Source organism: Loxodonta africana, chromosome 20 (assembly GCF_030014295.1).
Source record: "Loxodonta africana isolate mLoxAfr1 chromosome 20, mLoxAfr1.hap2, whole genome shotgun sequence".
In the NCBI taxonomy this organism is placed as follows: domain Eukaryota; kingdom Metazoa; phylum Chordata; class Mammalia; order Proboscidea; family Elephantidae; genus Loxodonta; species Loxodonta africana.
In genome coordinates this window covers 12,318,870-12,346,282 of record NC_087361.1, presented here as the reverse complement: position 1 = coordinate 12,346,282, position 27,413 = coordinate 12,318,870, and the positions used below count along the sequence as shown (strand labels likewise).

At 36.2% G+C, this 27,413-nt stretch overlaps 2 protein-coding genes across 10 annotated transcripts in view; both read right to left on the bottom strand.

The window, feature by feature from the left end:
* The window catches only part of IMPG2 (interphotoreceptor matrix proteoglycan 2), a 113,633-nt gene extending 98,979 nt beyond the window's left edge, over window positions 1–14,654 (bottom strand). For 3 of the 4 annotated variants that reach the window (XM_064273039.1, XM_064273038.1, XM_064273040.1), the window contains exons 1-2: window positions 13,836–14,394; window positions 1,945–2,111 (exon numbers count right to left, since the gene is read on the bottom strand). In XM_064273039.1, the coding sequence (XP_064129109.1) occupies window positions 1,945–2,111; window positions 13,836–14,130 (462 nt within the window). In that variant the 5' untranslated portion in view covers window positions 14,131–14,394. Of the gene's footprint in view, window positions 1–1,944; window positions 2,112–13,835; window positions 14,395–14,469 lie in introns of those variants that run through there. The other variant, XM_064273041.1, reaches the window with a different exon arrangement.
* A 4,686-nt stretch (window positions 14,655–19,340) lies between these two features.
* The window catches only part of SENP7 (SUMO specific peptidase 7), a 174,173-nt gene continuing 166,100 nt past the window's right edge, over window positions 19,341–27,413 (bottom strand). For 3 of the 6 annotated variants that reach the window (XM_023559053.2, XM_064273043.1, XM_023559056.2), the window contains 5 exons: window positions 27,190–27,242; window positions 25,633–25,676; window positions 25,466–25,534; window positions 23,839–23,989; window positions 19,341–21,200 (listed from right to left, as the gene is read on the bottom strand). In XM_023559053.2, coding sequence (XP_023414821.1) covers window positions 21,063–21,200; window positions 23,839–23,989; window positions 25,466–25,534; window positions 25,633–25,676; window positions 27,190–27,242 — 455 coding nt within the window. In that variant the 3' untranslated portion in view covers window positions 19,341–21,062. Of the gene's footprint in view, window positions 21,201–23,838; window positions 23,990–25,465; window positions 25,535–25,632; window positions 25,677–27,189; window positions 27,243–27,413 lie in introns of those variants that run through there. The other 3 variants (XM_010598610.3, XM_010598608.3, XM_023559054.2) reach the window with 3 other exon arrangements.

Here is a 27,413-nt window from a genome sequence, read left to right as displayed (position 1 = left end):
GGATTTTCATGGCTGTGATCTTTTGAAATTAGATCATTAGACCTCTCTTCCCAGAAGTCTCTAGGTGGATTCAAACTGCCAACTTTTCAGTTAGTAGCTGAGCTGTTAGCCATTGGCACCACCCAGTGACTGTACAGTAATTCTACGTTATACATATTTACAGTTTATCTACATCATACATATTTGCAGTCTATCACTTGAGACAGACATTGCTGATACAAGTATAAATATTAATGTAATATATGTTATGTGTTAAGAGCACTGCAATTTGTAAAACCGGTAACGACTGACAAGGGGAGGCTCAGTGGTATGAGGGAAAGAACATGGATTTTGGAAAACTGAGTTTGCATTTAACCATGAGATATAGCTGGTTGTATGACATAGGATCAGGAGTTTAAAAACTCTGATGCTTAATTTCCTTTTCTGCAAAATGGGGACGTTACCACCTAATTATAAGGTTACTGCTTATTAGAGAGAAGGTATTTAATGTGCTTAATGCATGGCCTAGTACATAGTAGACACCAAATACGTGGTGGTTATTAATACAGAGAAGTTTAAAAAATGGCAGAGGAACAACTATGCGATGCTTTGGCTTAAAATGTGAGGTATCATGATTAAAAGTTGCTTTCATTTTAAAACATGGAAAAGCCTGTACACCTTCAAAATTTGCACACCTTTATAAGCCTGAAAAATTTGTCTTGGGGTTCACCCATGTTTATCAGACCATCCTTCTCTCCTCAACTTAACCTCACTTAATGAGACCATCTTGAAAAGAACCAAAAGTTAAAAGAAAACCATAACATACTTCTCCCAGACATAAAATAGGAAAAATAGAATAATATACTTTATTACTTTAAACTGTACTAATCTGATTTAAACGGACTCAAATAAAAATATCTCATTTAGTCAGTAATTCTTTTCTCAGTCCCTTTAAGGTATACAGTACTTACAAAGCCTATTTAAAATAATTTTTGTAAAGTTTATAAATTATAGAAAATAGGAAAAAAGCATTGTGGCTACTGCTTATATACTTTCATTTTATTTCAGCAAACATCTATTGCATATCTACTACATCATGGGAGTGCAAAAATGAACAATTAATGATATACCCCTTGCTCTTCAGTTCATGGTCCGGTGGAAGAATTAGTCATATAGACAACTAATAATAACAAAGTATAAGTACAACACTAAAGAATCACGGGAGCTCAAATATTTGTGGGAGCTCCAGGCTGGAGGCTGGCTCCTCACAAAAGAAGTTACCTCTGAGCTGAAGACACAGAGGGCGTGACCAGATGGGCAGGGGACCCAGGGCGCATCAGACAGCATGGACAACGTGCCACATGTATCTGAACAGTTTCACTTTCTTGTCATGAGTACACACGTGCTTTCCGAAAAGGGGCAAGTGGGCAGGCAATTTGTCTAGATGCATGTTTAGTTACCCTTTGCTATGAATAAACTAATGCCCAAAATAAGCAAAATAAGTAAGCAAATTCATAAACTAGAATCATATTTACACTTTACTAAACATTTATTCAATGAACTATATTCACTATCTTAATTAAAGTCACAAGTCTCCACCCTGAATTGATAATATATAAAACTTTGGCAAAAATGCTTGACTCTCGCAGGTTTGCTGAGTATTATTTCCAAAGACTTACATTTATAAACACGGCTGAGGCTCTAACCTGGTTTAATAATGTTTACTATAAAGGCCAGAGCTAGAAATACAAAGACTAGGCCACACCCCAGAGCAGCTCACTAGGATAGCATAATACAACAAAAAAGAAATCGAGGGATTTGCCACTTGGTCTTCCTTGTTTCAGGCTTTCACTGTGTATGTGCATTTCAACCACAGTCCATCAATTCATTCCCTTGTTACTACACTTACCTGTATGTGCATTTCAACAACAGTCCATCAATTCATTCCCTTGTTACTACACTTACCTTCATGATTAAGTTTCGATGTTCCACAGACCGACTAAAATTTGTACCCATTTCAAATATACTTGTGATTCCATCCTCACACAAATTCATCCAGTGACGATATTCCTCACGCTCAGGAAGGCGATCCCAAAAAGTTCTATAGGCTTCCCAGACAGCTTCCTGACACACTGAAAAAATGGACAGAGGTGTTTTTATGAAAAGTTATACCCTGGGTTCTCATAACGATCAGGGCCAATTCAGATTCACCTCAGAGACACCCTTGCCCACACTCCCTTCTGGAAGGACATAGGAACGAGTCTCAGTCAAGACCCTTTGTGTGTGTCTAGACTTTTCAGAAGAGCCTTTGTACTCCTCATTCCCTTGGGAAGGGGACTGATTCACCTTCTACCGAGCAGAGGTTTTTTCCACCTCTCAAAAAAATTCACGTTTATGTTTTTCAGAAGTGAAGATGATGTGAGTTTACTGTATATGATCCAGCATGTTTCTTTAACAGGTGTGGTAATTTTAACATTACCTGATATTTACAGATGTTTTAAATTCACTTAACTTCTCCAAATACCAGCTTCTCAGCCTTTCAAGATGACTTGGGAAGGGGATAATGATATGCCCTGGGTGCCCTATAAATGCCCTAGAGCTTTTTTACAAAACTGTAGTGACTTAACTGCACTGCATCAAATCCTTCAAAAAGTTTCCATCACATACCACTAAAAAAGAGGAGCACTCAGAAATTTCCTCAGAGCTCATAACAGAAGGAAAAAAAAAAAAAAAAAAAACTGCCATCAAATCAGTTCCGATTCACAGCAGCCCTGTGGAACAGAGTAGAACTGCCCCCATAGGATGTCCACGGCTGTAATCTCTACAGAAGCAGACTGCCACATCTTTCTCCCTCGGAGCCGCTGGTGATTTCTAACCTCTGACCTTTTAGTTAGCAGTTGATAGCTTTAACCATGGAAACCTAAAATCAGGAAGGATGAAATTCACCTGAAGTTATCCTCCCCAGGCCACTATATTTCATATTGGAAAACAAAAGATAATGATGAGTTTGTTTGTTTTGTTTTTTAATATCTAAAAAGAAAATTAGATTCAGGAAAAATGTACTGCTATATTAAAATAAAAACTAATTCAAACTGTCTGCTAAATTATTCCACAGCATCAAATCTGAGAGGGAGCGAACATGCTCTGCTTATTCTGTACAGCACTGAGTATACTGCTATCTTGTAACGATTTCAGTGACCAGGTGCAGGATACTGTGGGCAACAGCTACACTGGATGGAAAGGAGGAGGAGGACAGTAATGACAGAGAAGGAAAGATGTTAATGCAAAGAGATAAATAAAACTATTTTTCATTTCATTAAGACTGAATATCTAGGCAGCATATTAAGATGGAAAAGGAGCCCTGGTGGCACAGTGGTGAAGCCCTTGGCTGCTAACCAAAAGGTCAGAGGTTCAAACCCACCAGCCACTCCATGGAAGAAAGATGTAGCAGTCTGCTTCCATAAAGATTCAGGCTTGGAAACCCTGTGGGGCAGGTTTTACTCTGTCCTACAGGGTCGCTAGGAGTTGGAATCGCCTCCATGGCTACGGATTTTATGTTGAGGTGGAACCCTAGACTCAGATCTCCACCCTAGCCCTCACTTCACTTCTTACTAGCTTCATAGTCATGGGCAACTTACCTAGTCATTCGCAGGTTCAATGTACTCAATCTCTCTTTTTTCAATGGAATGAATAATTACTGCCTTACCTATCTTATCTGTGGAAGTATTTTGTAAACTGCGAAGTGTTGCATGAATTTCAGATGTTATTGTCATATTGAGCTCTGGCTGTCCACTGTTTGATACTCTAAGCCAAAAAAGAGCTCTTAAGCTTTAATAGAATATGAAGTATATGACTATTGAAACTTTATCGACTTTTCAGGGTTAAACTGAATCTTTGCTTACAAATTTAAATTCTCTTTCAATGAACTAACTGCATTCTTATTATTGCTGTTTAGAACATTTGACCTACAGCATACTGAACAGTCCAGCAGGGCTGATTTAGGCAGAAGTGACCCACTTGTGGATTCATAGTTCTTCCTTTCTTCTTCTTGAAACTTCAGAAAGAAAGTAAACCCCAGAACACGATGAAAAGGTGAAAGTCTGGGTAAATGAAAACAAGTAAACAAATGTCTACAGAGCCTGATAATTAAATAAGGTAATTCACTGAAAGTATACAAATATTGTGAGGCCAAAAAACTGTATATCCATAAGGAAAGAAAGAATAAATCTCAACCCCTTCTTCACACTGTACATAAAAAATAATCTGATCTGTAAAAGCTGCTAGTACTATGAAGGTTCCTGTAGAAAACACAGAAGAGTATCTGCATGACTTGAGGGTAGGCAAAGGTTTTATAAAATAGGACACAGAAAGCAACAACTATAAAAGTAAAAAAAAAAAAAACTGATTAAATTAGACTTCATCAAAACCAAAATCTTCTGCTCATCAAAAGACACCATTAATGAAAATGAATAGGCAAGTCATACCTCCAGGAGAAAATATCAAAATACATATATTTGACAAAGAACTGGTATCTAGGGTGTTTAAAGAATTCTACAGCACAGTAATAATAATATAAAAAAAAAACAAGCAACTCCATTTTAAAAACCGGTAAAAGATGGAACCGAGGCATTACAAAGGAAGAGGTACAAATGGCTAACGAGCACGTGAAAAAGTGCTCACCATCATTCAACTTCAGAGAAAGGCAAATCAAAAACATTTACACACAAATCAGAATAGTCGAAATATTTTAAACAGACAACACCAAATTTTGGCAAGGATGTGGAGCAACCAGAACCCTCATTTTTGGTAGGAGTGTAAAACAGTACAGGGAAACCCTGGTGGCGTAGTGGTTAAGAGCTATGTCTGCTAACCAAAAGGACAGCAGTTCAAATCCACCGGGCACTCCTTGGAAACTATGAGGCAGTTCTACTCTGTCCTATAGGGTAACTATGAGTCAGTAATCGACTCGACAGCAGTAAATTGGAGTTGGAGTAAAAGAGTACGACCGCTTTGGAAAACATACTCGTAGTTTATTACATAACTAAATAAACATACACTGTCATAGTTATCTAATGCTGCTACAACCGAAATATCTCAAACATATGACTTTAACAAACAGAAATTTATTCTCTCACAGTCTAGGAGGCTAGAAGTCTGAATTCAGGGCACCAGCTCCAGGGGAAGGCTTTCTCTCTTTTGTCTGCTCTGAGGGATGGTTCTTGTCATTGATCTTCCCCTGGTCTAAGAGCTTCTCAGCACAGGGACCCCAGGGCCAAAGGACACGCTCCTCTCCTGGCTTTTCTTGCTTGATGGCAATGAAGTCTCCCTCCTCTCTGCTCACTTCTCTCTTTCATATCTCAAAAGAGATTGACTCAAGATGCAATCTAATCCTGTAGATTGCGTCCTGCTTCATTAACGCAGAGACTAGGATTTATAACACACAAGTACATCAGATCACAAAATGGAAGACAACCACACAACACTGGGAATCATCGCCTAGCCAAGTTGACACACACTTTTGAGGAACACAATTCAATGCATAATGTACACCAAACCTATGACTCAGCAATTCCTCCTAGGTATTCACTCAAGATATATGTAATCATATATCCACAAAAAGACTTATGTTCAATGCTAAAGAAGCTTTATTCATAATAAGTAAAAAATTAAAACAACCCAGGTATCTATAGCAACAGGAAAATAAATAGGAAATGATGATAAAGTCATATGATAAAATAAAAAGGAATAAATTCATGCAGTAACATGAATGAATCTCAAAAATATTAGGCTGAGCATAAGAAATCTTACACAAAAGACTACATACTATTTTATTTCTATAAAGTCTCAGATAGGTGAGACTAAATTATGGTTAAAAAAAAAAATTAGAAGACTAGTTGCCTGGGGGTGGGGTGGTGTGAAGACTGTCTGGGAAGGGGCATCAGGTAGCCCTCTGCAGTGCTAATGTTCCAAAATTTGGTAGAGGTTTGGGTTACAATAGTGCGTGCATTTGTCAAAATTCTCAAACGGTGTGCTTAATATTTCTGTATTTCACTCTATGCAAATTTTCCTTAAAAAAGTAAACAAACATTGAGCTTTAATGAAATTCTTGCTGAAGTGACATGGGGGAAGTATATTAATGTTTAAAACTTGTAAAATACATCCCAAAAATAAGACGGTTGGATAGATAGATATGTGATAAAGCTAATAAAATGTTAACTATAGAATCTAGGTGGTGGAATATGGGTGCTCACTATACTATCCTTTCAACTTCATGGTACGTTTTGAAACTTTTCATAATAAAATCTTAGAAAAGTATTCTTAGGCACTGAAGAAAGGTAGTTGGAGATAATACTGGGGAGCAACCAGAAGTGATAAAAAAAAAACATACCAGATTTTACAGCAGGCCTTCTCTTTACCAAATTCATGGATTTACAGAATAGTAGCACAGTCTCTTACAAATTAGGGTTTGGGGGATGCCTCCCTACATACTACAAAAAGCTCTCTCAGCATTTCAATGCTGGGTCTAAAATATCTCCATCAAAATTCATTCCGTTGACTTAAACTAGCTCTTTGAAAATATCAACAAAACTGACAAACCTTTAGCTATACAGACACAGAAAAAAAGAAGACTCAAATTACTTTAATCAGAAATGAAAGAACTACATTCCTCTTGACCTTTCAGAAATAAAAAGGATTATAAAAAACTACTACAAACAATTGTAGATAAAATGAGCAAATTTCTATAAAGACAATCTATGGAAACTGATTCAAGAGGAAACAGAAAATCAGAATAAACCTATAAAACAAGTAAAAATATTGAATTAGTGATCAAAAAGCTTCCCACAAGGAAAACTGCAAGCCCACATAGTTTTACAGGGTAAATTCAACCAAACATTTGAAGAAGAATTAATACCATTTCTTCACAAACTCTTCCAAAAAATAGGAGAGGAGGGAACATTTCTCAACTTATTCAATGAGGTCAGTATTACTAAAATACCCAAAACAGACAATGCCATCACAAGAAAAGGAACCTACAGACCAGTATCCCTTCATCAATAATCCTTAACAAAATACTAGCAACCTGAATCCAGAAACATATAAAAAGGAGTATACGCCATGACCAAGCGGGATTTATCCCAGGAATACAAGGTTGGTTTAACACCTGGAAATCAATTAATGTGATATACCATATCAATAGAATAAAAACAAAAATCACATGATCACTTCAATAGACTCAGAAAAAGAATTCAACAAAATCCACACCTTTTCATAATAAACTCTCAGTGAACTAGGAATAGAAAGTAATCTTCAACCTAATAAGGTGGAAACAGCTGAGTATCAACTGCTTAATAAACAAAATATGGTATATACAAACAATTGAATATTATTTGGTCATCAAAAAGGTTCATCAACAACATGAACGAATCTTGAAAACATTATGCTAAGTGAGAGAAACCAGTCACAAAAGATCGCAAATTATTTAATTCCATTTATAAGAAGTGTCCAGAATAAGCAATTTTATAAAAACAAAGTAGATGAGTGGTTGCTTCAGGCTGTGGAATATGGAAGAAGTAAAGATATCTTCTCTTTTCCCTCTGTCTTAAAATAATATAAATTTATTCTCTTATAGTTCTAGAGGTCAGAAGTCCAAAATCAGTCTGACTGCGCTAACATCAAAGTGTCAGCAGGGTTGGTTTCTTCTGTAGGCTCTAGTGGAGATTCCGTTTCCTTGCCTGTTCTAGTTTCTAGAGGCTACCGGCATTCCTTGGCTCATGGGCTCTTTTCTGCATCACTTTAACCCCTTTCTTCCTTCATAACATCTCACAACACTGACTCTGATCTCTTGACTTCCTCTTACAATGACCCTTGTGATTACATCAGGCCCACCCAGGTAATCCAGGATTACCTTGGCATCTCAAAATCCTTAATTTAATGACACCTGTTAAATCCCCTTTGCCATTATAAAATATCATTCACAGGTCCCAGGGACGAGGCTGTGGCCATCTTTGCGGGAGGGACATTATTTAGTCTATCACAGGGTAGTAAGCCTTTTTTTTTTTTTTTTTGGTGCAACCACCACCATTATTTATTTCCAAAACTTTGTCATCACTGCAAACAGAAGCTCTGTACCCAGTAAACAATAATTCCCCACTCTTCTTCCCCTAGCCCCTGGTAATCACTAATCTATTTTCTGTATCTATGCATTTGCCTATTCTAGTTATTTCATATAAGTAGAATCATACAATCTATTTCCCTTTGTGTTTAGTTTATTTCACTTAGCATTATGTTTTCATTGTTCATCCATATCATAGCATGTATCAGAACTTCATTTATTTTTATGGCTGAATAATATTCCATTGTATGTATATATCACATTTCATTTATCCATTCATCTGTTGATGAACACTTGGATTGTTTCCACCTTTTGCCTATTGTGAATAATGCTGCAATGAATACTGGTGTACAAGTATCTGTTTGAATCCCTGCTTCTAATTCTTTGGGCTTTGTACTTAGGAGTGGAATTGCTGGGTCATGTGGTAATTCATCACGCTATAGTGGCTTGTGTGTTGCTGTGAGGCTGAAAGCTATGTCACCAATATTTCCTATGCCAGCAAGTTCACCCATGGTAGACAGGTTTCTGCAGAACTTCCATACTAAAACAGGCTTGGCAATCTATCCGGAAATTAGGCAATGAAAACCCGATGTATAACCACAGAATACTGCCTGATATAGTGCCTCCAAGGTTGGAAGGCACTCAAACATACCAATGATCATGAAAATGGCACAGGACCAGGCAACATTCAGTTCTGTTATGTCAACACGAGTCTGAACTAACTCCACAGTAACTAAAAACAACAACATGGTAATTCTATGTTTAACTACTTGAGGAACTAGGGTTTCTTTTCTGCGGTGATGAAAATGTTCTAAATTGAACTGTGATGATGGCTGCACATATCTGTGAAAGTAGTAAAACTCATTGTACACTTTAAATGGGTGAACTGTATGGTACATGAATTACATCTCAATTAAACTGTTTTTAAAATACAATTCCCTCTGAAAAGGTAACACGTCCTTACTTTATTCAACGGCTTTTCAATTGGGAGCTATCTGACAAGAAGATCCGATTGACTACTTGGAATAACAGAATTCAGAACAGTAACATTTCGATGCAGGGGAGAGTTTAGGGGAAGTTTGGAGGATTCATGCAGCTCAGACAGGAAAAACTGGATAGTGCACTGCAGGCAGTAGGGAGCAGAGCAAAATCACCACGATTTCAGGGAAAGAGGTACTAAGGAAAGCAAGCGGCCACCACGACAAATGTCACACACTTCACTGTTTGGCCTAGCACTAGACCTACTCAGAATCCTATAAAACAAATTTAGAGTACAGCTTTCCTATCCTTGTTGCACAATTTTTGTAGCTTTTAATTACTGCTGAAGAAAACCTGCTGTTTTGGAAAATATACGTAACTATAAATATCTCTCTTCTGGTGAAGATAACCTGCCCTGGAAACTGATGGGGGAAGGGAAAACATAATGACAGCTTTTTGAAGGAAAAAACGCCAGCATTTAATCTCTCTTTAATCCTGTTACTAGGGCTCAGGCTGTGTGTCTTACCCAGTACATAAAAATGCAATATGGAAAAAAGTCTTTTTCAGGGTAATAGTTTCCTTTCAGAGCTATGGAGCCCAAAGCATATGGAGTGATCAATTTGGTGCAATAAGACAAGAAAAAGAAATAAATGGCACACAGATTGGAAAATAAGTAAAACTGCCTTTATTCATAAATAGGATAATTGTCTACGTAAGTAATCTACCAAAAAAAAAAAAAAAAAATGTTAGAATAAGTCAGGTAAGGTTGCAGGGTAAAAGGTCAACATACAAAAATCACTTATATTTCTATATACTAACAAAGATCAGAAATTCATTTTTCTTAAAATACTATTTTCAATAGCATGAAAATAAATGAAATCCTTAATTAAAGATAAATCTGCCAAAAAATTTGCAAGGCCTGTACACTGAAAATTACAAAACATTATTGAGGCAAATTGAAGACCTAAATAAATGGAGGAATATATCCTGCTCATAGATCAGAAGATTCAATATTGTTAAGATGACAATTCTCCCCCAAATTGATCTATAGCTTCGACACAATACCAATCAAAATCCCAGCAGCCTTTTTTGTAGAAATTAGCAAGCTGATTCTAAAGTTTATATGGAATGGAAAGGACCTAGCATAACCAAATAAATTTGAAAAAGAAGAACCAAGTTAAAGAACTTACACTATCTGCTTCAAAGACTTATTAAAAAGCTGCAGTAATAAGACAGTATGGGTTTGAATAAAGAGAGAGAAATAGCTCAATGAACAGAATAAAGGGTGAAGAAACAGACCTACCACACACGGGAGACTGATTCACAACAAATGCGCAAAAGCAAGAAAGGGTCATCTTTTTAACCAACGGTGCTGGAACAACTGGCTATCTATATGCAAAAAGAATTTTTTTAATTGTGATCCATACCTCACGCCATATACAAAATTAACTAAAAATGGATCATTAACCTAAATGTAAAACATAAAACTATAAAACTTCTACAGGAAAAGATAGGAGAAAATCTTTGTGACCTTTAGTTAGGCAAATTTAGATATGACACCAAAAACCTGATTTAAAAAAAAGATAAATTAGACTTCACAAGAACTGAAAATGAAAAGACAAGCCACAGAACGGGAAATAATATTTGTGTATATCTGACAAAGAGCTTGTTATCTACAATACATAAAGAACTCTTACAACTCAATAATAAGACATGCATCCCAATTTTTTAGAAAATGGACTAAACATTTTGATAGACTCTTCTCCACCAAAGAAAGTATACAAATAACAAATAAGCACAGGAAAAGTGGTTCAATATCCTTAGTCATTAATCACTAAGGAAACGTAAATTAAACCACAAGATATCCGTTCACAACCACTAGGATGGCTAAATTTAAAAAAGGCTGACCATACCAAGTATTGCAAGAATGTGAAGAAACTAGGGCACTCATACATTGCTGGTGGAAATGTAAAACAACACAATCACACTGGAAAATAGTTTGGCAATTTCTTAAACCTGTACCTGTCATGGAAACCCTGGTGGTGTAGTGGTTAAGTGCTACAGCTGCTAACCAAAGTGTCAGCAGTTCAAATCCGCCAGATGCTCCTTGGAAACTCTGTGGGACAGTTCTACTCTGTCCTATAGGGTTGCTATGAGTTGGAATCGACTCGACAGCATTGGGTTTTTTTGGAATACCTATCATGTGACCCAACCATCCATTCCTAAGTATTTACCCAATAGAAATGAAGGCATATGTTCATACAATGATTTGTATGTACCCAAGTGTTCATGACGGCTTTATCTGTAATCACCAATAACTGAAAATAGTCCAAATGTTCCAAATTGTGGTATATCCATAAAATGGAGTACTACCCAATGATAAAAGGTAACAAATTATTGACACACACACCCCAAAAAACAAAACAAAACACAAATGAATCTCAAAACAAGTACACTAAAAGACAAAAAAAAGTACATACTTTTTGATTTTGTTTATACATAAAATTGTAAAAATTGTAAACTAATATATAATAATACAAAGCAGATCAATGATTGTGTACTGTGGTAAGAGGAGGTGGTGAGAAAGGGAAAGACTATAAATGGGTGTGAGAAAATATTTGGGGGTGATTGATAATTTCATTATAGGCGCTCCTTGGAAACTCTATGGGGCAGTTCTACTCTGTCCTATAGGGTTGCTATGAGTCGGAATCAACTCAGTGGCAGTGGGTTAGTGGGTTTTTAATTGACAATGATAGTTTCAAGGATAAACACATTTGTCAAAACTAATCAAATTATATACTTTAAATGTGTGCAGTTTATAATCCATCAAGTATACCTCAATAAAGCTTTATTCTAAAAGGTCCAACTACAGATACGATTTTTAAAAAAAGAGGGAAAGGAGTCTATTACACTGCACTCCAAGTGCCCTAGATATCTGGTCAATTTTACAAAATCATTAAGTTAAAATGCAGTTGCTTCTCAGTTATATGAATATACTTTTCAAAATTTGTTTCTCCAACTAGCAATTGATGCCAAATAATTTATGAAGACAAAATTGGGCAAACCATTAGCTTGGTGGAAATAGCTAAGATCCTTGGTTGGACATTGAATGGATCCCTTCCTCCAAGTTTCAAACATCTGCTTCTAAAGGCGTGTTGTTGTTAGGTGCTGTTGAATCAGTTCCAAATCATAGCGACTCTATGTACAACAGATGGCCCAGCCCTGTGCCATCCTCACAATTGTTGCTGTGTTTGAGCCCATTGTTGCAGCCACTATGTCAATCCGTCTCATTAAGGGTCTTCCTCTTTTTTTGCTAATATTCTTCTCCAGGACATAATCTCTCTAAGGGCATAATCATCTCAAATCCATCTCTTCAAAATCAAGACCTATGTTGAAATATTCAATTTACCCAATTCTCAAAAACATAACAAATGAAATACTACTCTTTACCATGACAGGGTATACCCAACCCAGTCCCAGTGCCAGTACCTCCAAAAGTGGTAATAATCTAAAGAGAGTGGAGAGTAAAGGAACTGAATAAACATGAAAATGACATTTATAATTTATCAAGATATGATTTCTATTACCTGATTTTTACTTTATATTATTTTTAGATAGATCAAAATACATACCCAAAATACATAGATATTTCAATTGCTGGGTAAGCAGTGAAGAAGAAATAACCGACATTAAAGGTATATGATTATGCTTTTTAATTGCTTTGCCCAAGTTTTTATAGATTCAAGAGATATTATTTTAGAAAGCCAACAAAAAATTTAAAGTATTCCTGGAATAATTGATTTTAAAATACAGATGCTACGAATGGGATCATTGACAAGGGGCCTCGTGTTTGGCACAGCACATCAAGATCGTAACAATGCTGACTTGGCTTTTACTGTCATGGTAAAGAGTACTATTTCCTTTGTTATATTTTTGAAAACTGGGTGAAATTAATATTTCAACAAACCTGATTTCACTATCATTTTGTCATCTATTTTCACTTTAGTTTACTAGCATCACACGATGACTAGCTTCTTACTGGCTCTTGAGCAGCAAAAACACAATGTCTGGGAGTCCTCCAAATGGCTAAGGGATATTGTCACTGGTATACACCGAGACATCTATATCTTCTGGTAAGTATATATGAGAAACAGAATCCCTTCACATAGTAAAAAATATGAGACCAAGGATAATATTGTTTAATTAAAAACAAAATAAAAATCCTCATTGTTGTTGCTCTACGTTCCATTGTGAGAAGTGTCATCATTTTAGACCTACGAACATTTATGGAGACCAACCAGCTACATACACATGTAGGGAGCAACCAGCATGAACTCTATGGGATGACTAAACTATAAAAAATAGAAATGGATTATATTTCATACACATAAAATAACTAAATTAGGCCAACAGGTAATACCTTGGTAGGTATACTATGTGGGCACAATGAGCTAAATTACTATGATGAAGAAGTAAAAATTATTATTTATCCAATAACATAAGTTGGTATTCCTGAAGTGCTTAAAAAGATTTAAAATATTTCCTCTTAAAAACAATGTAAACTTTCCTCTGAAACTGGCTTAATACTATATTTTTAGTAAATCCTTTTTGCAGAGCTACTTGAAAGAAGGTAATTGGCTCAGTTCCTGTCTAAATTACCACAAATTTTGAATTATAATGAGATGTAACAAATGTGACAGAACTATGTTTGAATTCATGTACGAAGCTCAAGGGTTTGCAGCAGTGGGCTGTGGGTGTAGCTTACCTCGGACTTTAAAATACTTCACATGATTTGCCACAGCCTCTGAAACACTTTCATCTGGGCAGATTTTTACTCCATTAGGAAACAGAGATCTCCTTCTTCGGAGCAACGACCGTCTCTCAGCTTCTCTGTGATCCGAAGGTTGTTTCTTTTCGGTAGACAGAGGAGGATCTGGGGTTTCCGAGTCCGTGAGGAGAAAAAAAAATGAACTCTTGGGTTCTTGGATCTCCTCGAAAGGTAAGGTTTGCACTAAAGAGTGAAAACAACCAGGCTTCTGATGATGAATAAGATACAGCATGAAAGGTGACCAAGCAAAACTGGCATTTGTGCAACATTTAGATTTTAGAGTCAATGCTCAGAGTATAGACGTGTACGTATCTAAGGAAGAGGGGAGTGGATTCTTTTTTCTATTTCATTTCCACTCCTTTATTTGAAGATTGTTACTGAAATCAAGTATACATCCAATTTCAACACAGGAAAAGAGGAAAAGTAAGGCTTCACCAGAAATTTCTAATGAAGAGCTAAAATTACTGGAAAGATATTGAAACTTACACATAATCACATAAAGAATGCTATTTTTAGAAAGAATATACTAGAGATATACAGAAAGAGAAAAACAAATTAAATTTTAAAATACCTGTTAATGATAGAAGGTTTCCTTTTATCAGGACAAGTATCAAAATACCCAGAAAAGTCTTCCCAAAAAGAGGAAACATAATCATTTGGGCTAAAAGCAATGGAATGAAGAGGACAAAATCCTTAAATGAGCACCCAAAGCCTTGAAACTTCCTGTAACAAATTGTTACAGGAAAATTCTAGCATTTAAAAGCTTAAGAATAGAAAAATATTATAAATTAGCTCAAATAAAAATGGTGTCCTTTTTCAAAGGTACCTCTCACTTCTTTCCTGAAATAACCAACATGCTATGAAAGCGGGAGAGGTAAGCTAATTAGAACAGATGGGCAGAGACAATTTCTTTAATCTAGCTAGCTAAGCTCTTTACTAACACTCTTTACCTTTTACAAGCAGTCTACTTAGGAATAATGTTTCACGTATAACTCACTGAGCTTGTACAACTTTTCTGAATCTGATAGGTTCACGTGTTCTAAGTTCTTCTATGGCTTAAGATGTAAAAGCATAAAATGCCAGACTGCCTGTACCTATCTACTTCATTAATATAGAGTTACATCCAGAACAAAATTCATTTTCTTGGAGCTGCTTGTCTTTGTAATAAAGCCCCTGTCTTGCAAATTTCCCTCCTTGAGGAGGGATTTGAAAATCTTTCACTATAACCACTTACTATGTCTCCTTTGTCTATAAAATGGTATGGGAATAGTAAAGCTAACTCATGGTAGAGCTGTTCAGAGGATGAAATTAGTTAATACACAGAAAATGCTCAGGATTGGGCTGGCACATACTATGTACTTAAAATAAATGACAGCCATTTGATAACTTTGGTGCTTAATGTGCCATCAAACATGAGGTCCAGTATGTTTATCTACATATGAAATTCTTAACTAGGAGAGGACTTCCTCTACCACAACGGGATCAGATGAGATTCTCTGTATTAGGGCAGCTGTTTTTATCAAATATACCTAGTAGGAAATAGTCAAAATCCCCATGGAAGCCAGGATTTACTATCAAATCGCAATGAACTTAAATCTTACTTCATGTACGTTTGGGGAAATGCACCTAAAGATATTTTATAAAGGTCTAAAGCACATTTCTCTTGAAAATTGTAAACTGTGACAGCTAAATCATCCTCAATGTTCTTTCATGCTTCAGGAAACACTCATCAAGTATGATTTTCAATACAGCCTCAAATAAACCACATTTTCATCATTTATAAAGGCTAACAAATCTCAACAGCTATCATTAAATACATGTGCATTTGCAAAATATTGGTATCCTTCTAAGAAATTATTTGCCAAACTTTATTGTCAGAGTGGGTGAAAAATAGCTGAAGATTTTACTAAGTCAGTGTTTAAAGTCTTGAGAGAAGCTCCATGTTTACAATTCAGAACAAAGGAAAAATTTTAGGTAAAAAATCAATTGGAAATTATTCTTCCTGATGGCCTAGACCAAAAAGTCAGAAAAATCTTCTGAGCATCATGGTATCCTGAGTAACTTTCTGTACTTGGATTCAGGAAACCTGGGCTCAAATCCTGGTTTGATCTTGGGCAAATCCCCTAAACTCTTTGAGCTCGTTTACTCACCAATAGATATGATAATCTCTTCCTGCATCATGGGGTCATCAGTAAGAATTATGAAAATTCTTCATAAATTCTTCATGTTCTATGTATTATTTGTCTTGTATTACAATTGTTCATAGTTTAAAGAGGTTTCAAGCTTTGGAATTCCCTTTTGTTCAAGCTTCAGAATGGAATAAAATTTCCCTAAATTATATTATAAATAGGGAATTTACTTAAGAACTTTTAAAATGTTACATTATTTTCTTTAAAATACAGTTTGTAAACTGTAGAAACCTCTACTGCTTAAAAAAAAAGAAAATTCAGCAGGTTCATTTGTTCATAAATAGGCTCATCATTTTATAAATTCATTTTAAGTTGGTATTTGATACAATTAGAATTTCTAACTGCAGTGTTATAACTATACCTATTATACAAAGCAGTAGGTGAGACTACCATAAGGTTGTGCCATGGGAGCCCAAAAGCAAAATTAATCCCAACTGGAAAGGTGGAAGGAGTTTCCTGGAGAAGGCAACACTTCAGCCAGGTCTTAAATGGTCTGGGTGGCATTACATTGGCAGAGGTGGGGGCGGTTGGTGGTGGGGACTCAGAGCTAGGAAGGAAATTCCTGGTCATGGTCATTGACAGTAAGGTGGAAAAGTACATGGTTTATAGGGAAAGTGGGATGTAATTTGTTAGAGTAAGAACAGGAGGAGCACAGAATCAGCAGGTTGAAAACTGGGCTTCAAACCAGGGTTCCCTCCAATTTGAACCCCTGCTGGGAATTTGCATTTCTAACAGTTCCCAGAAAGTTATACAGTGAATCACCTGGGGATCTTGTTAAAATGTAGATCCTAGTTCAGTATACCTGCCGTGGAAACATGAATTTTCAAGGGGTTCAAACCAGAACAAATTGGTTCAAAGCCCTGGCTGAGAAGGAAGGCAGAAAAGGTTGAGATAGATAGATTACAATATACCTTGGAAGTCATACCAGAATTTTGGATTTTTAACTTATAAATGAAAGATTATCTAACATAATTATTCAGAAAAGATATTTCTTGGATTTTTATTTAAGGAGATTCTTTTTGGGAAATATTTTAAAATATCATCATAGCCCTTGAACCTTGTTATGCTTCAAGACATGTCCCCAGATTAGAAGCAGGTAAGAAAAAACTCTGAGCTTTAGCATAGGTAACGAGTGCCAGATTCCTCCATTCATACCTTAATTCCAGACCAGTTAAGGATCACTTATTGACTCAGAAAAATTTTCTGAATGTTTACCATATGCTACTGACATACTCAATACAGGAAAAACAAAATGTTTCCAGTCTTGAGAAGCTTATAATATAAAAGGAAAAACATGTACACAGATACTGTAAAAAAACAATGAGAGGTATACAGAAGTTGCTATGGGAGGGCAAAAGAGGGAATGAATTAATTACTCTGTGAGCAGCTTTGGGCAAAGTTTCCTAGAGTTGGTAACATTTGAGCTAGATTTTGAAAATACTGTTCACAAGAAGTAGTAAAAGGGTGGTCTAGGAGGGGAAATAACTTGTGCAAGGCAGGTGTAGAGGTACAATATTTCAATGTCCACGCCACACGACCATCTATGGTCTTGGCTGTAAAGTGACATTCACACTCATAGGACAACAGTCCACAGTGTGGTTCCAGGTCTATTCTGTAGGAGAATACAGCACGGGAAACACAGAACGTTATCATAATAGTATCAAGTAAAGTACAGCTTCATCTAGAGTCCTTTCAGGAAGTCCTGATCCTGATTTCCAGCTCCTAAGGGAGGTGCCATCAGTAGTAGGGCCATACCAGCATAAGGAAGCCTCATATCCACAAAACCACGTCTTCTAACAGCACCTGAGCAAGTTTCCAAACTTCCACAAAAACAACCTCAGTTACAAGAGGGGAGCAAAGGCATATGACTTTCAATAGGGTTTTACACAGCTCTGGTCAGTTAGGAGGAAACCCTGGTGGCATAATGGTTAAGAGCTACATCTGCTAACCAAAAGGTCGGCAGTTGGAATCCACCAGGCACTCCTTGGAAACCCTATGGGGCAGTTCCACTTGGTCCCATAGGGCCACTACGAGTCGGAACCGACTTGATGGTAGTGTGTTTGATTTTGGTTTGGTCAGTCAGGCGCTCAGAGTATGCATGTCCCTTCATATTTCTCCCAGTCCAGAATCAGTTCAACAGTTAAAGGCTATTTTTCCACAATTAAAAAATGCTGAAGAGAGTTACCAATCCACATTTACCTTAACCCAATACATTTCCAAAGAAACAGTATCGAAAGAAAGAAAACCTAAGATCATTTCCCCGTGAGAAAAAAATTTTAAGCTTGTTGCTAACACAAAAGTATTTATAGCACAATGGGTAATTTTATGACTAAAAAGTAGGGGGACAGTGGAATATAGGACGAGGATAGAACATAAATTGGAACGAGATTAGGAAGGGCTTTATATAACACTTTTTTTTTCCCTCCCCGCATAAAAAGAAGTTGATTTTTCTAAGGGGCCTTGGTGATGCAGTGGTTAAGTGCTGGACTGTTAACTGAAAGGTCAACAGTTCAAACCCACCAGCTGTTCTGCAGCAGAAAGATGTTGCAGTCTGCTTCCAGAAAGATCATAGCCTTGGAAACCCTATGGGGCAGTTCTACTCTGTCCGATAGGTCACTGAACCGGAATCAACTTGATGTCAATGGGTGTATACTTTTCTAAGTCCTAGTTAAATTACTGAGTAGGATTTTAAAAAATAAAAAGCAAGCTACCATTTTTTTTTTCAATCCCAAGAGTTATGAATTAACAATGGCATTATCTTCTCTAGGAAGGCTTTCCCTGTCCATAGACAACCCTCTCACTATCCACCAGACACACACACACACACACACACACACACACACACACACACACCCTTAGGCTGAGCTCCCCTCTGTGCTCCCATAACAACTCTGCTTGTGCTTAACAGAGAACATTAAAACTGTTCATGTGTCCATTCTCCCATGAGACTATAAATGCAACAGGAATTAATAGCTTTCATTTTTTTTTTAATATACCTGCTAAATAAATAGATGTTCAAAATGTTCCCTGAATCAAAATGACATTCAAATTATCTACATGTTTGTTAAAATAGGAAGAAAAATTAATTTAAGCATCAGTTATAAGATATTCACTGGATAGCACGTAATTGGAAAGTTATTTCTAGTGATTACTCCTGTTTCTTAAGAAAAAATTACACTTCAATTTAATGAACTGGAAACACGTTTAATATAAAATGTTGATATTCTCAAAGCATTATTTCACATGAATTTAGGGAAATGAATTTTAAACAATTTTCAATACATGATAAACGACAGTGGTATCTTTGAAAAACAGATAAATGAAAAAGTTAAGAAATCACAAGAAGATGTCTTATATACTCACTGTACCCAAAATTAGATATAAAAAAATAATTAAAAATCATCACCTAAAAAAGTCCCCCCACATACACACATAAATTAGGAATGAATTATATAATTATAACCATCTTTATATGAAATCTCCAAAAGACAAATATCTTTAACAATATAAAGATGGTGACAAGGTCAAGGACACTGAGGCTCAACCGACAACCTCAATTCACATGATTTTGAAATAAAATGTTCAGCCTTTTTAGCCTTACCTTAAAGTGTCTGTTTCACGCTTTACACACAGTTACAATGCAAAGTCAAGAGTTGTTTATCGCAGATTAAAATAATATTCTTAAAAGAACATTTTTCTTATCTGAGAAAATACAATATATTCCTGATAATGTTAGAGTAAATCAGAAGGTTCTGAAGCGTTTACTCAGATATAATACCACCATCATCACACGAATTCAGTAGGACTGTTACTTAAAAAATTAAGCTCTACAGGGATCATAGGTCTCTAAAAACTACAGTCTAAAAATAAAAAAGCAATGAGAACAATCTGGCTTTGCAGATGAATACTGGGTAAACAGAGGTATAAAATTATATACTTAGTTCTAACAATTAATAAATAGTACTTTGAGAAATTTGGGGGGTTTTTTGCTAAAGTTATGAGGACAGCAATTTTATCTTCTATACGTATAGAAATTGTATACATACATTCTGAGATAACATAGGAGTCAATATTTACATTGAGTTGAGCAGCTACAGATATCATTTTTAAAAACCTATCTTGGATAGCTAAATTTTTTGGGGGGGGTATTTCTTTTTTTACTTTCTCTAATTTCAGAAAGAAAACACTAAAAGAAATAGGAAAAAAATCCAGTTTTTAGTTTATTCCAACCATCACCCTAAATCAATTAAATTCTCAAATCCCCAGATATGATGCCAACGGAAATGTGAAGAAGATGATCACAGTTAGAGCACAGTCACTGACGGGTCCATCTAGCAGCCGCGCAGTATAACAAGCTGCACTTTGAAAGAATGAATTTTTACGTTGAAAGAATGAATTTTTTTCATCTTCCTAACATTATGAACGTCTTCTTTTACACTATACAGAAGGGATGCCGTAAATGGCATTTTCTGAAGGTCTGATACTAAGTTCTTTAAAAAAAAAAAAAAATACACAGTATTCATACTGCATGCTTGAGCTGCAAAGAATAGAATTACAATATGATGTGACTTGTCAACAAAACTGACAAGCACTGGGGCTGGCACCAGGAAGAACCTAACTCCCTTCAACTCCCAGTCACGAGGAAGGACAGATCACGTGGTTTTAGTATCTACAAAAACACTGCCACCTTACATATACTATTGCATGATCCAAGCATCTTCACTCAGAAAAATATCAAATATTTATGAAATTTTAATTTCTATTTAGTAAGTTTATCTACATCGCCCCCATTCCCACTCCATGTTTGAGATCCCAACAATTCTAACAATAGATCTTATATACTTTAAATAATGTTCAATGATTTATAAAACTACTGCAAGTTACTTCTCTTCTTTGTGAGCTGGCTAATGCAAATGCCGGTAAGCAGCTTTCCAGTAATCTTGTAGGACAACTATGTCATGTTTGTAGAGATTAACTAGCTACTGCTGCCCTTCTGTTGCTGTAAGTGAAGTTTCAAAATCAGCTCCCGAATATCTTCCCGTTTGGTCTTTATTACATGACGAGGAAACCATTTCTCCAAATGAATTGGAAGTTCAAAGTTAACAATTGGATCCTAATGACAGAAAAAAAAAAAAAAAAAATGCAATCATTTTAGCACCGTAATTTCAAATTTTGTTTCAATTTCATTTTTACAAGAAACTTAATTTTTTCAAAATGAGCTTTATTGAAACATAATTCACGTACCATACAATTTACCTATTCAAAGTGTACAATTCAATGGTTTTTCGTACACAGAGGTGTACAACCATTACCACAGTCAATTTAAAACACTGTTCATTAAATTGCTAACTTTTGAACATCAAAACTAAGTACCATGTATTCTGCTATGACGCATGTTTAATTAGCTCAAATGGCATTGATAAATAGGGGAATGATTCACCATAATGTAGAAGTCAGGTTGTTTGAACACAATTTTTGCTGCATGCTATTATTTTGAAAACAAAGAGAAAGGCTTAGCAGTGTATGAACAACTTCTTCAGATAAAAATAGAAAATTCTGTAGAAGTGTCTTCTTTTAGTGCAAGAAAAGGCTAGGTTAGTGTTTTCAAGAACCACTAACTGGGGAAGCTAAGTGAGGAATCTGCAAGTGTAGATTTACATGCCAAAGACATTCCCTCCGTGCTTGAATATAAAGGGTTAAAGAAGGCTACCCCAGATCATGTTTATAATTTTGATGAAATCGACTATTAGAAGAAGCACTTAACATCTTTTTTTTCCTCATATAAAAATTTATACACACATTGTTATGTGACCCTAGTTGCTATCCCTATAATGTGATAGCACACTCCTTCCCACCCCGGATTTGGCGTGTCCGTTCAACCAACTCCTGTCCCTTTTTGCCTTTTCATCTCACCTCCAGACAGGAGCTGCCCATTTAGTCTCAAGTATCTACTTAAGCTAAGAAATACGTTCTTCACCAGTACCATTTTATGTGTTACAGTCCAGTGTAATCTTTGTCTGAAGAGTTAGCTTCAGGAATGGCTTCAGTTCTGGGCTAACAGTCTGGGGATGATGTCTTGCGTGGTCCCTCCAGTCTCAGTCAGATCATTAAATCTGGTCTTTTTACTAGAATTTGAATTCTGCACCCCACTTTTCTCCTCCTCCGTCAGGGACTCTCCGTTGTGTTCCCTGTCAGGGCTGTCGTTGGTGGTGGCTGGGCACCACCTAGCTCTTCTGAGAAAGACTTACATCTTGAATGAATTAAAAGCCCTGGCATAAGGCTAAAAGGATGAACTGACTATGATCTACAAACAAATGCCAGTGGAAATTTAACTGTATTAGTATTTTTATTAGAATTATTATAGTTTTGTTAGGGTTTATTACAAAGTTCCATAGGCTTTGCGTGGTCTGTCCTAAGGCTATCTTTTCAACCTAAGCTCAGTTAAATTGTTGCACAAATTTGCAAAACACAAGGTTTAGTTTTTTAGTTTTTTTCTAGGAATGGTGCTACAACTTAGATAAGAAGTATATTCCACTGATGAGGTTACATAAAGTAGAATTATGTAGCAGACTCAGAACGTGTTAGACAATAAGGCACTTTGAGTCTTCAAGAAACAAAATCAAGTCTTTTGGGAAGAATACTTGAGAACTGAAACTCATTCTATGATGAAGCTCCAGTGTGAAATAAAAGGAAAAAATAAAAATCACAGATATTTAATGGTTTCCAAAATGCGTACCATCTTCTATATATTATCATTCTTTCCCAATATTAAAAAAGCCAAAATTATAACTGCATCCTGTAACCCTTGTGCTTTGTAAGCACCTTTAAGCACTTTCCAAGCACGCTCCTGGTCAAAAATACCCTGCTCCTATATCCACCTTCATAAATGAGAGAGTAAGGCTTAAGTAATGAGTTGACAGTTCAACAAAGAGTGACTCCTTGCCATTTAAAATTTCTTGTTTAATATCCCTATAGAGACTCTGGTGAACTAAAAAATAACACCCATGCTTGCCACTGTACTTATCCACCTTGTGGTTGTCTGCGCTTCTTGGGTATGTTTCAAGTAAGGGGTGTGCCCCATCCTCTCTCCCTCCACTCCATCTGGGAACCCAATTCCACGTAAAGCAGGCCTTTTGACTGTATCACAGGTGTCTCATATGCCCTGTTCTCTTCTTTATATTCTTTTTTTCTGAACGATACCCAAAAAACACAATGCCGTCGAGTCGATTCCAACTCATAGCGACCCTATAGGACAGAGTAGAACTGCCCCATAGAGTTTCCAAGGAGCACCTGGCGGATTCGAACTGCCGACCTTTTGGTTAGCAGCTGTAGCACCTAACCACTATGCCACCAGGGTTTCCTGAACGATCGTTCGGATATTTTCTATTGTCCTATCTTCGAGTTCACTAACCCTGTCTTCTGCTGTATCCAGTCTGCTATTAAACCCTTCCAATAAGTTCTTAATTTCAGATGTATCATTACACATTTTCAGTTCTAGGATGTCCATTTGGGTTTTTTTTTTAATAGACTCCATCTCTTCATCCATTTGGCTCATCTTTGCCTCTATTTTCTCAAACATATTAATTAAATCATTTCAAAATTTTAAACATCTGGATCATCTGTGCATCTATTTCTATGGTTTCTCTTTTCTTTTTTCATGATTACCAGTAACATTTTCCTCTTTGCTTGTCTACTGATTTGTGATTATGCTGGTAACTGTGAATAAACAACTTACTTATATCTTCACATACCTTGAAGAAGCTTTCCACATATTGTAGTAAATACACTCCACAATCACTGCTATTATCTTGCTTAGGAACTTTAGGGCATAGGTCCACCATGTTTGTTTTACTGAATTCACGATGAGTTTTTCGTTTGACTTCCCACTCTACCTCTAAATACCTGAAATCATCAAGAAGTAGAGTGACTCAAGTAGAAATCTCCATACCATTCGCAACACTTTCACAAAGGTGAAAAAACATTTGCTACCAGATGTATTATCTCAAGCCAAATATCCAAAGGCTAAACCTTAACAGTGCAAATTATATTTTCTGAGCCTTCACTAGTACTACTTAAAAGAAAATCTGATTTTCATAAAAGCTAGATTTTTTTCAACAACTCAACATTCATAACTCAAATACTTAAAGTCATTCATATTACAAAATAAACGAACAAGTGATTTTAAAAGTTTCACTGCTAGACTGTTCCAGGCCACAGTAAATTACAAAATTATACACACAGGCATGCACACACACAAATGTGTAATGATAAGAATTTTAAACAGTTATTTTTTTTCTGAAGAGGTATGAAAATGTATGTAACAGGTTTACAGGACAGATTAGTTGTTTCTTTAAATCATTCCATCTCCTCTCCAAATGTTGGGCATATGATCATTTTGCTGTGAAAGAGCCTTGGCCAAAGGCTAGCAGGTGGCCTGTGTAGTAAAGAAATTGACCTTGAACCAAAAATATGTCTGGTCTTTGCGATGGCTTCTGGAGGTAATCTCTAAACCCATAAAATGTCATGCCTGCCAGGAGTACCTGGAGGCCTGGACGCAGCCAGACAGTAACAATGTGATTTAGGGTGGAAACTTTCAGCCACACCAACAATGTGATGTAAGGTGGGATTCGGGGGTCCACACAGTATCAGCTTGATCTCCTGAGGGTCTGGAGACTGAGCTAAGCCGTGTGGGGAATCAACCACGCTTACATCATGGACTCCCAAAAAAGCTCTGGATACCAAGGCTCAGGTGAGCTTCTCTAGCTGGCAATAATTTGTGCCTATTGTCACAAACTGATAATGGAAAAACAAGAGTGTCCTGACTCCACATGAAGAGGACAACTGGAAGCTCTGTGTTTGGTACTTTCCTGGACTCTGCCGTACGTAATTCTTCCCTTGGCTGAATGCTTTAGCTGTACTAAACCATATCCATTAGCTGAAATAAACTGTATCCATTAGTATAACAGCTTTCAATGAGTTCTAAGAGTCCTTCTAGTGAATCATCAAACTTGAGGGCGGTCTGGGGAACCCTCTGAACCTGCAATTGGTATAGGCAGTGAGGGGGTCTTGTAGACTGTGTTCCTTTTAACTTCACAGGTACTTTTGATAATATTTGCAACATGCCTTTGTGAAATTATGCTTTTTGTTCAATTTTGAATACAAATTCCTAATTTACTTCTGATGTAATCCTTGAGAAATATTAATACTTGAATATTGACACACAATAGGCTAATTTATTATTGATTAGGTTTACAGACCTCATCTAAATGCATAATAAATTATAATCCCTGATGTAGTCTTTTTAGTAATACTTAAGATAGGCTCAAAATTATTGGAATTTTATATAACAGACTGAAGGGTAAAATTGTCATTACTTACTCTCGTAAATTCTGAACTGTATTTTGTACAGAAGCAGCTTTCAGGGAGTCAAGTATGAGAATACATGGCCTATGAAAAGCAAAAAAGAAATCAAGATGTACATACTTGTGTATGAAGTATAGGTAAATGTCTCGAAAAACTCTATTATTATTATAGTATATACCTACCTTTTACACATTTTCTTTGGTACTGATATATTCGTCTCGGTACCCTGAAATAACATGAATTTTAGGACTTTGAAATTAAAGCTAGTTTGAAAAATTAATACTCAGCAACTCCTTAAAATGCTTCAAATGACTTTGAAATCGATATTTCAAGTAAGAGTTCTCTTCGTCATCTGAAGTGAGTGAATGAATTTCATTTTTCAAAAATCAGTTGATTTTTTTTTTATACTGGTAAAACAGGACTTTTTTATACGCTTTTACACGTGGCCTCAAGGAGTATGAAATTTCAATATGGCCTAAAAAACAATCTGGAACTTCACTTCAATTCAGAGTTAGCATCTTAGGCCAAGATAAACAAGTTAATTTAACCTCTCTGTATATACATTCTCTAACTCAATTTATGGCATCAGTAAAAATACATTTCCTGCCTTTGAGGCACTAGAAGCAGAGTATTCATCTGTATCAAGGGGAATGGGATGGGGGGCAGTTATTATTTTTATTGTTGACATTGTTTTTGTTCAAATAAATTTATGAAACAATAGATCACTCAAATTTAAACAGGTTTCCTTAATGCAGGACTCCTTAGTACGTAATTCCAATGTGCACAGTGAATGTCTAAGACAGGTACAGTACGCAGGTTTTACCTAATTTAACTGACTTTAAAATACTTTTTATCATAAACTGTATCTTAGAATTAGTGTTCCAAGGAAACTATTTGGGAAACCTACCCTAGAAGCATGAAGGAATTCCCTATCTTGCCACTGTGACAACAGAAAAGGAACCTCCTTCTTCCTGCCCACCCTAGACCACTGGTAGTAAAGACACGGCCTATAACAGGGAGGCTGCTGCTGTCTGCACCTACAAAAACCCATTTGGTGGCTACTTTAATCAATAAGGAAACCCTGGTGGCACACTGGTTAAGGGTTCAGCCGCTAACCAAAAGGTTGGTAGTTTGAATCCTGTGGGGTAGTTTTACTCTGTCTTATAGGGTCACTACAAGTAGGAATCAACTCAAAGGCAACAGGTTTTTTTTAATGGATTACTTAATAAGGACACCAAATTTAGACCATGCACACCAGCTTGGAGGCTCACAGAAATAAAAGCTAAGAGTGACTCTATCTAACCTTGGGAGTCACAGATTGGCCTTGAGTCTATTCTGAATGATTTTGAACCACAACTTGTAATAATAGAAATTAGTACAAAACATGCTTGCTGAAGTTAATAAATAACACTAAGTTCAAAAAAGCTGCTGATATAATTTAAGAACAAAAGTAAATGTGATCCTCAAAAATTAGAAAAGCAGTCGACCACGATGAACATCAGGTAAAAGACTGAAAAACTAGGGAGCTAAAAGCAAGATAAACAGATACAAGAATAAATGATAAATCTCTTGCTCTATTTCCCACTCCCACAAAAACTGTCAAAGAATCAAAAAAGAGCACAATATGACTATGGGCTGCCAATATCCACCACAGCCCACCTAGCTATGGCATACTTTATAATTAACATTATAAATTCATCAATTTTCCTTCCTTCATATCTATAAAGAACACAACTTACTTGGGAATCCTCTGCACCCAAGGATAGTGTTGAAGTAGTATGTAGATCACTATCTAGTTAGAAATAACGAAGTGATTATGAATCTTTAATGAATCTCTAATACAGACAATTTAGATGAGCTTAAACTGTAATTTTGTATGCCCAGTAGTAATTAAATATAAATGTACACACACACACACACACACACCCCCACACACCTGGGATCTATTTAAATTTTTCATGGT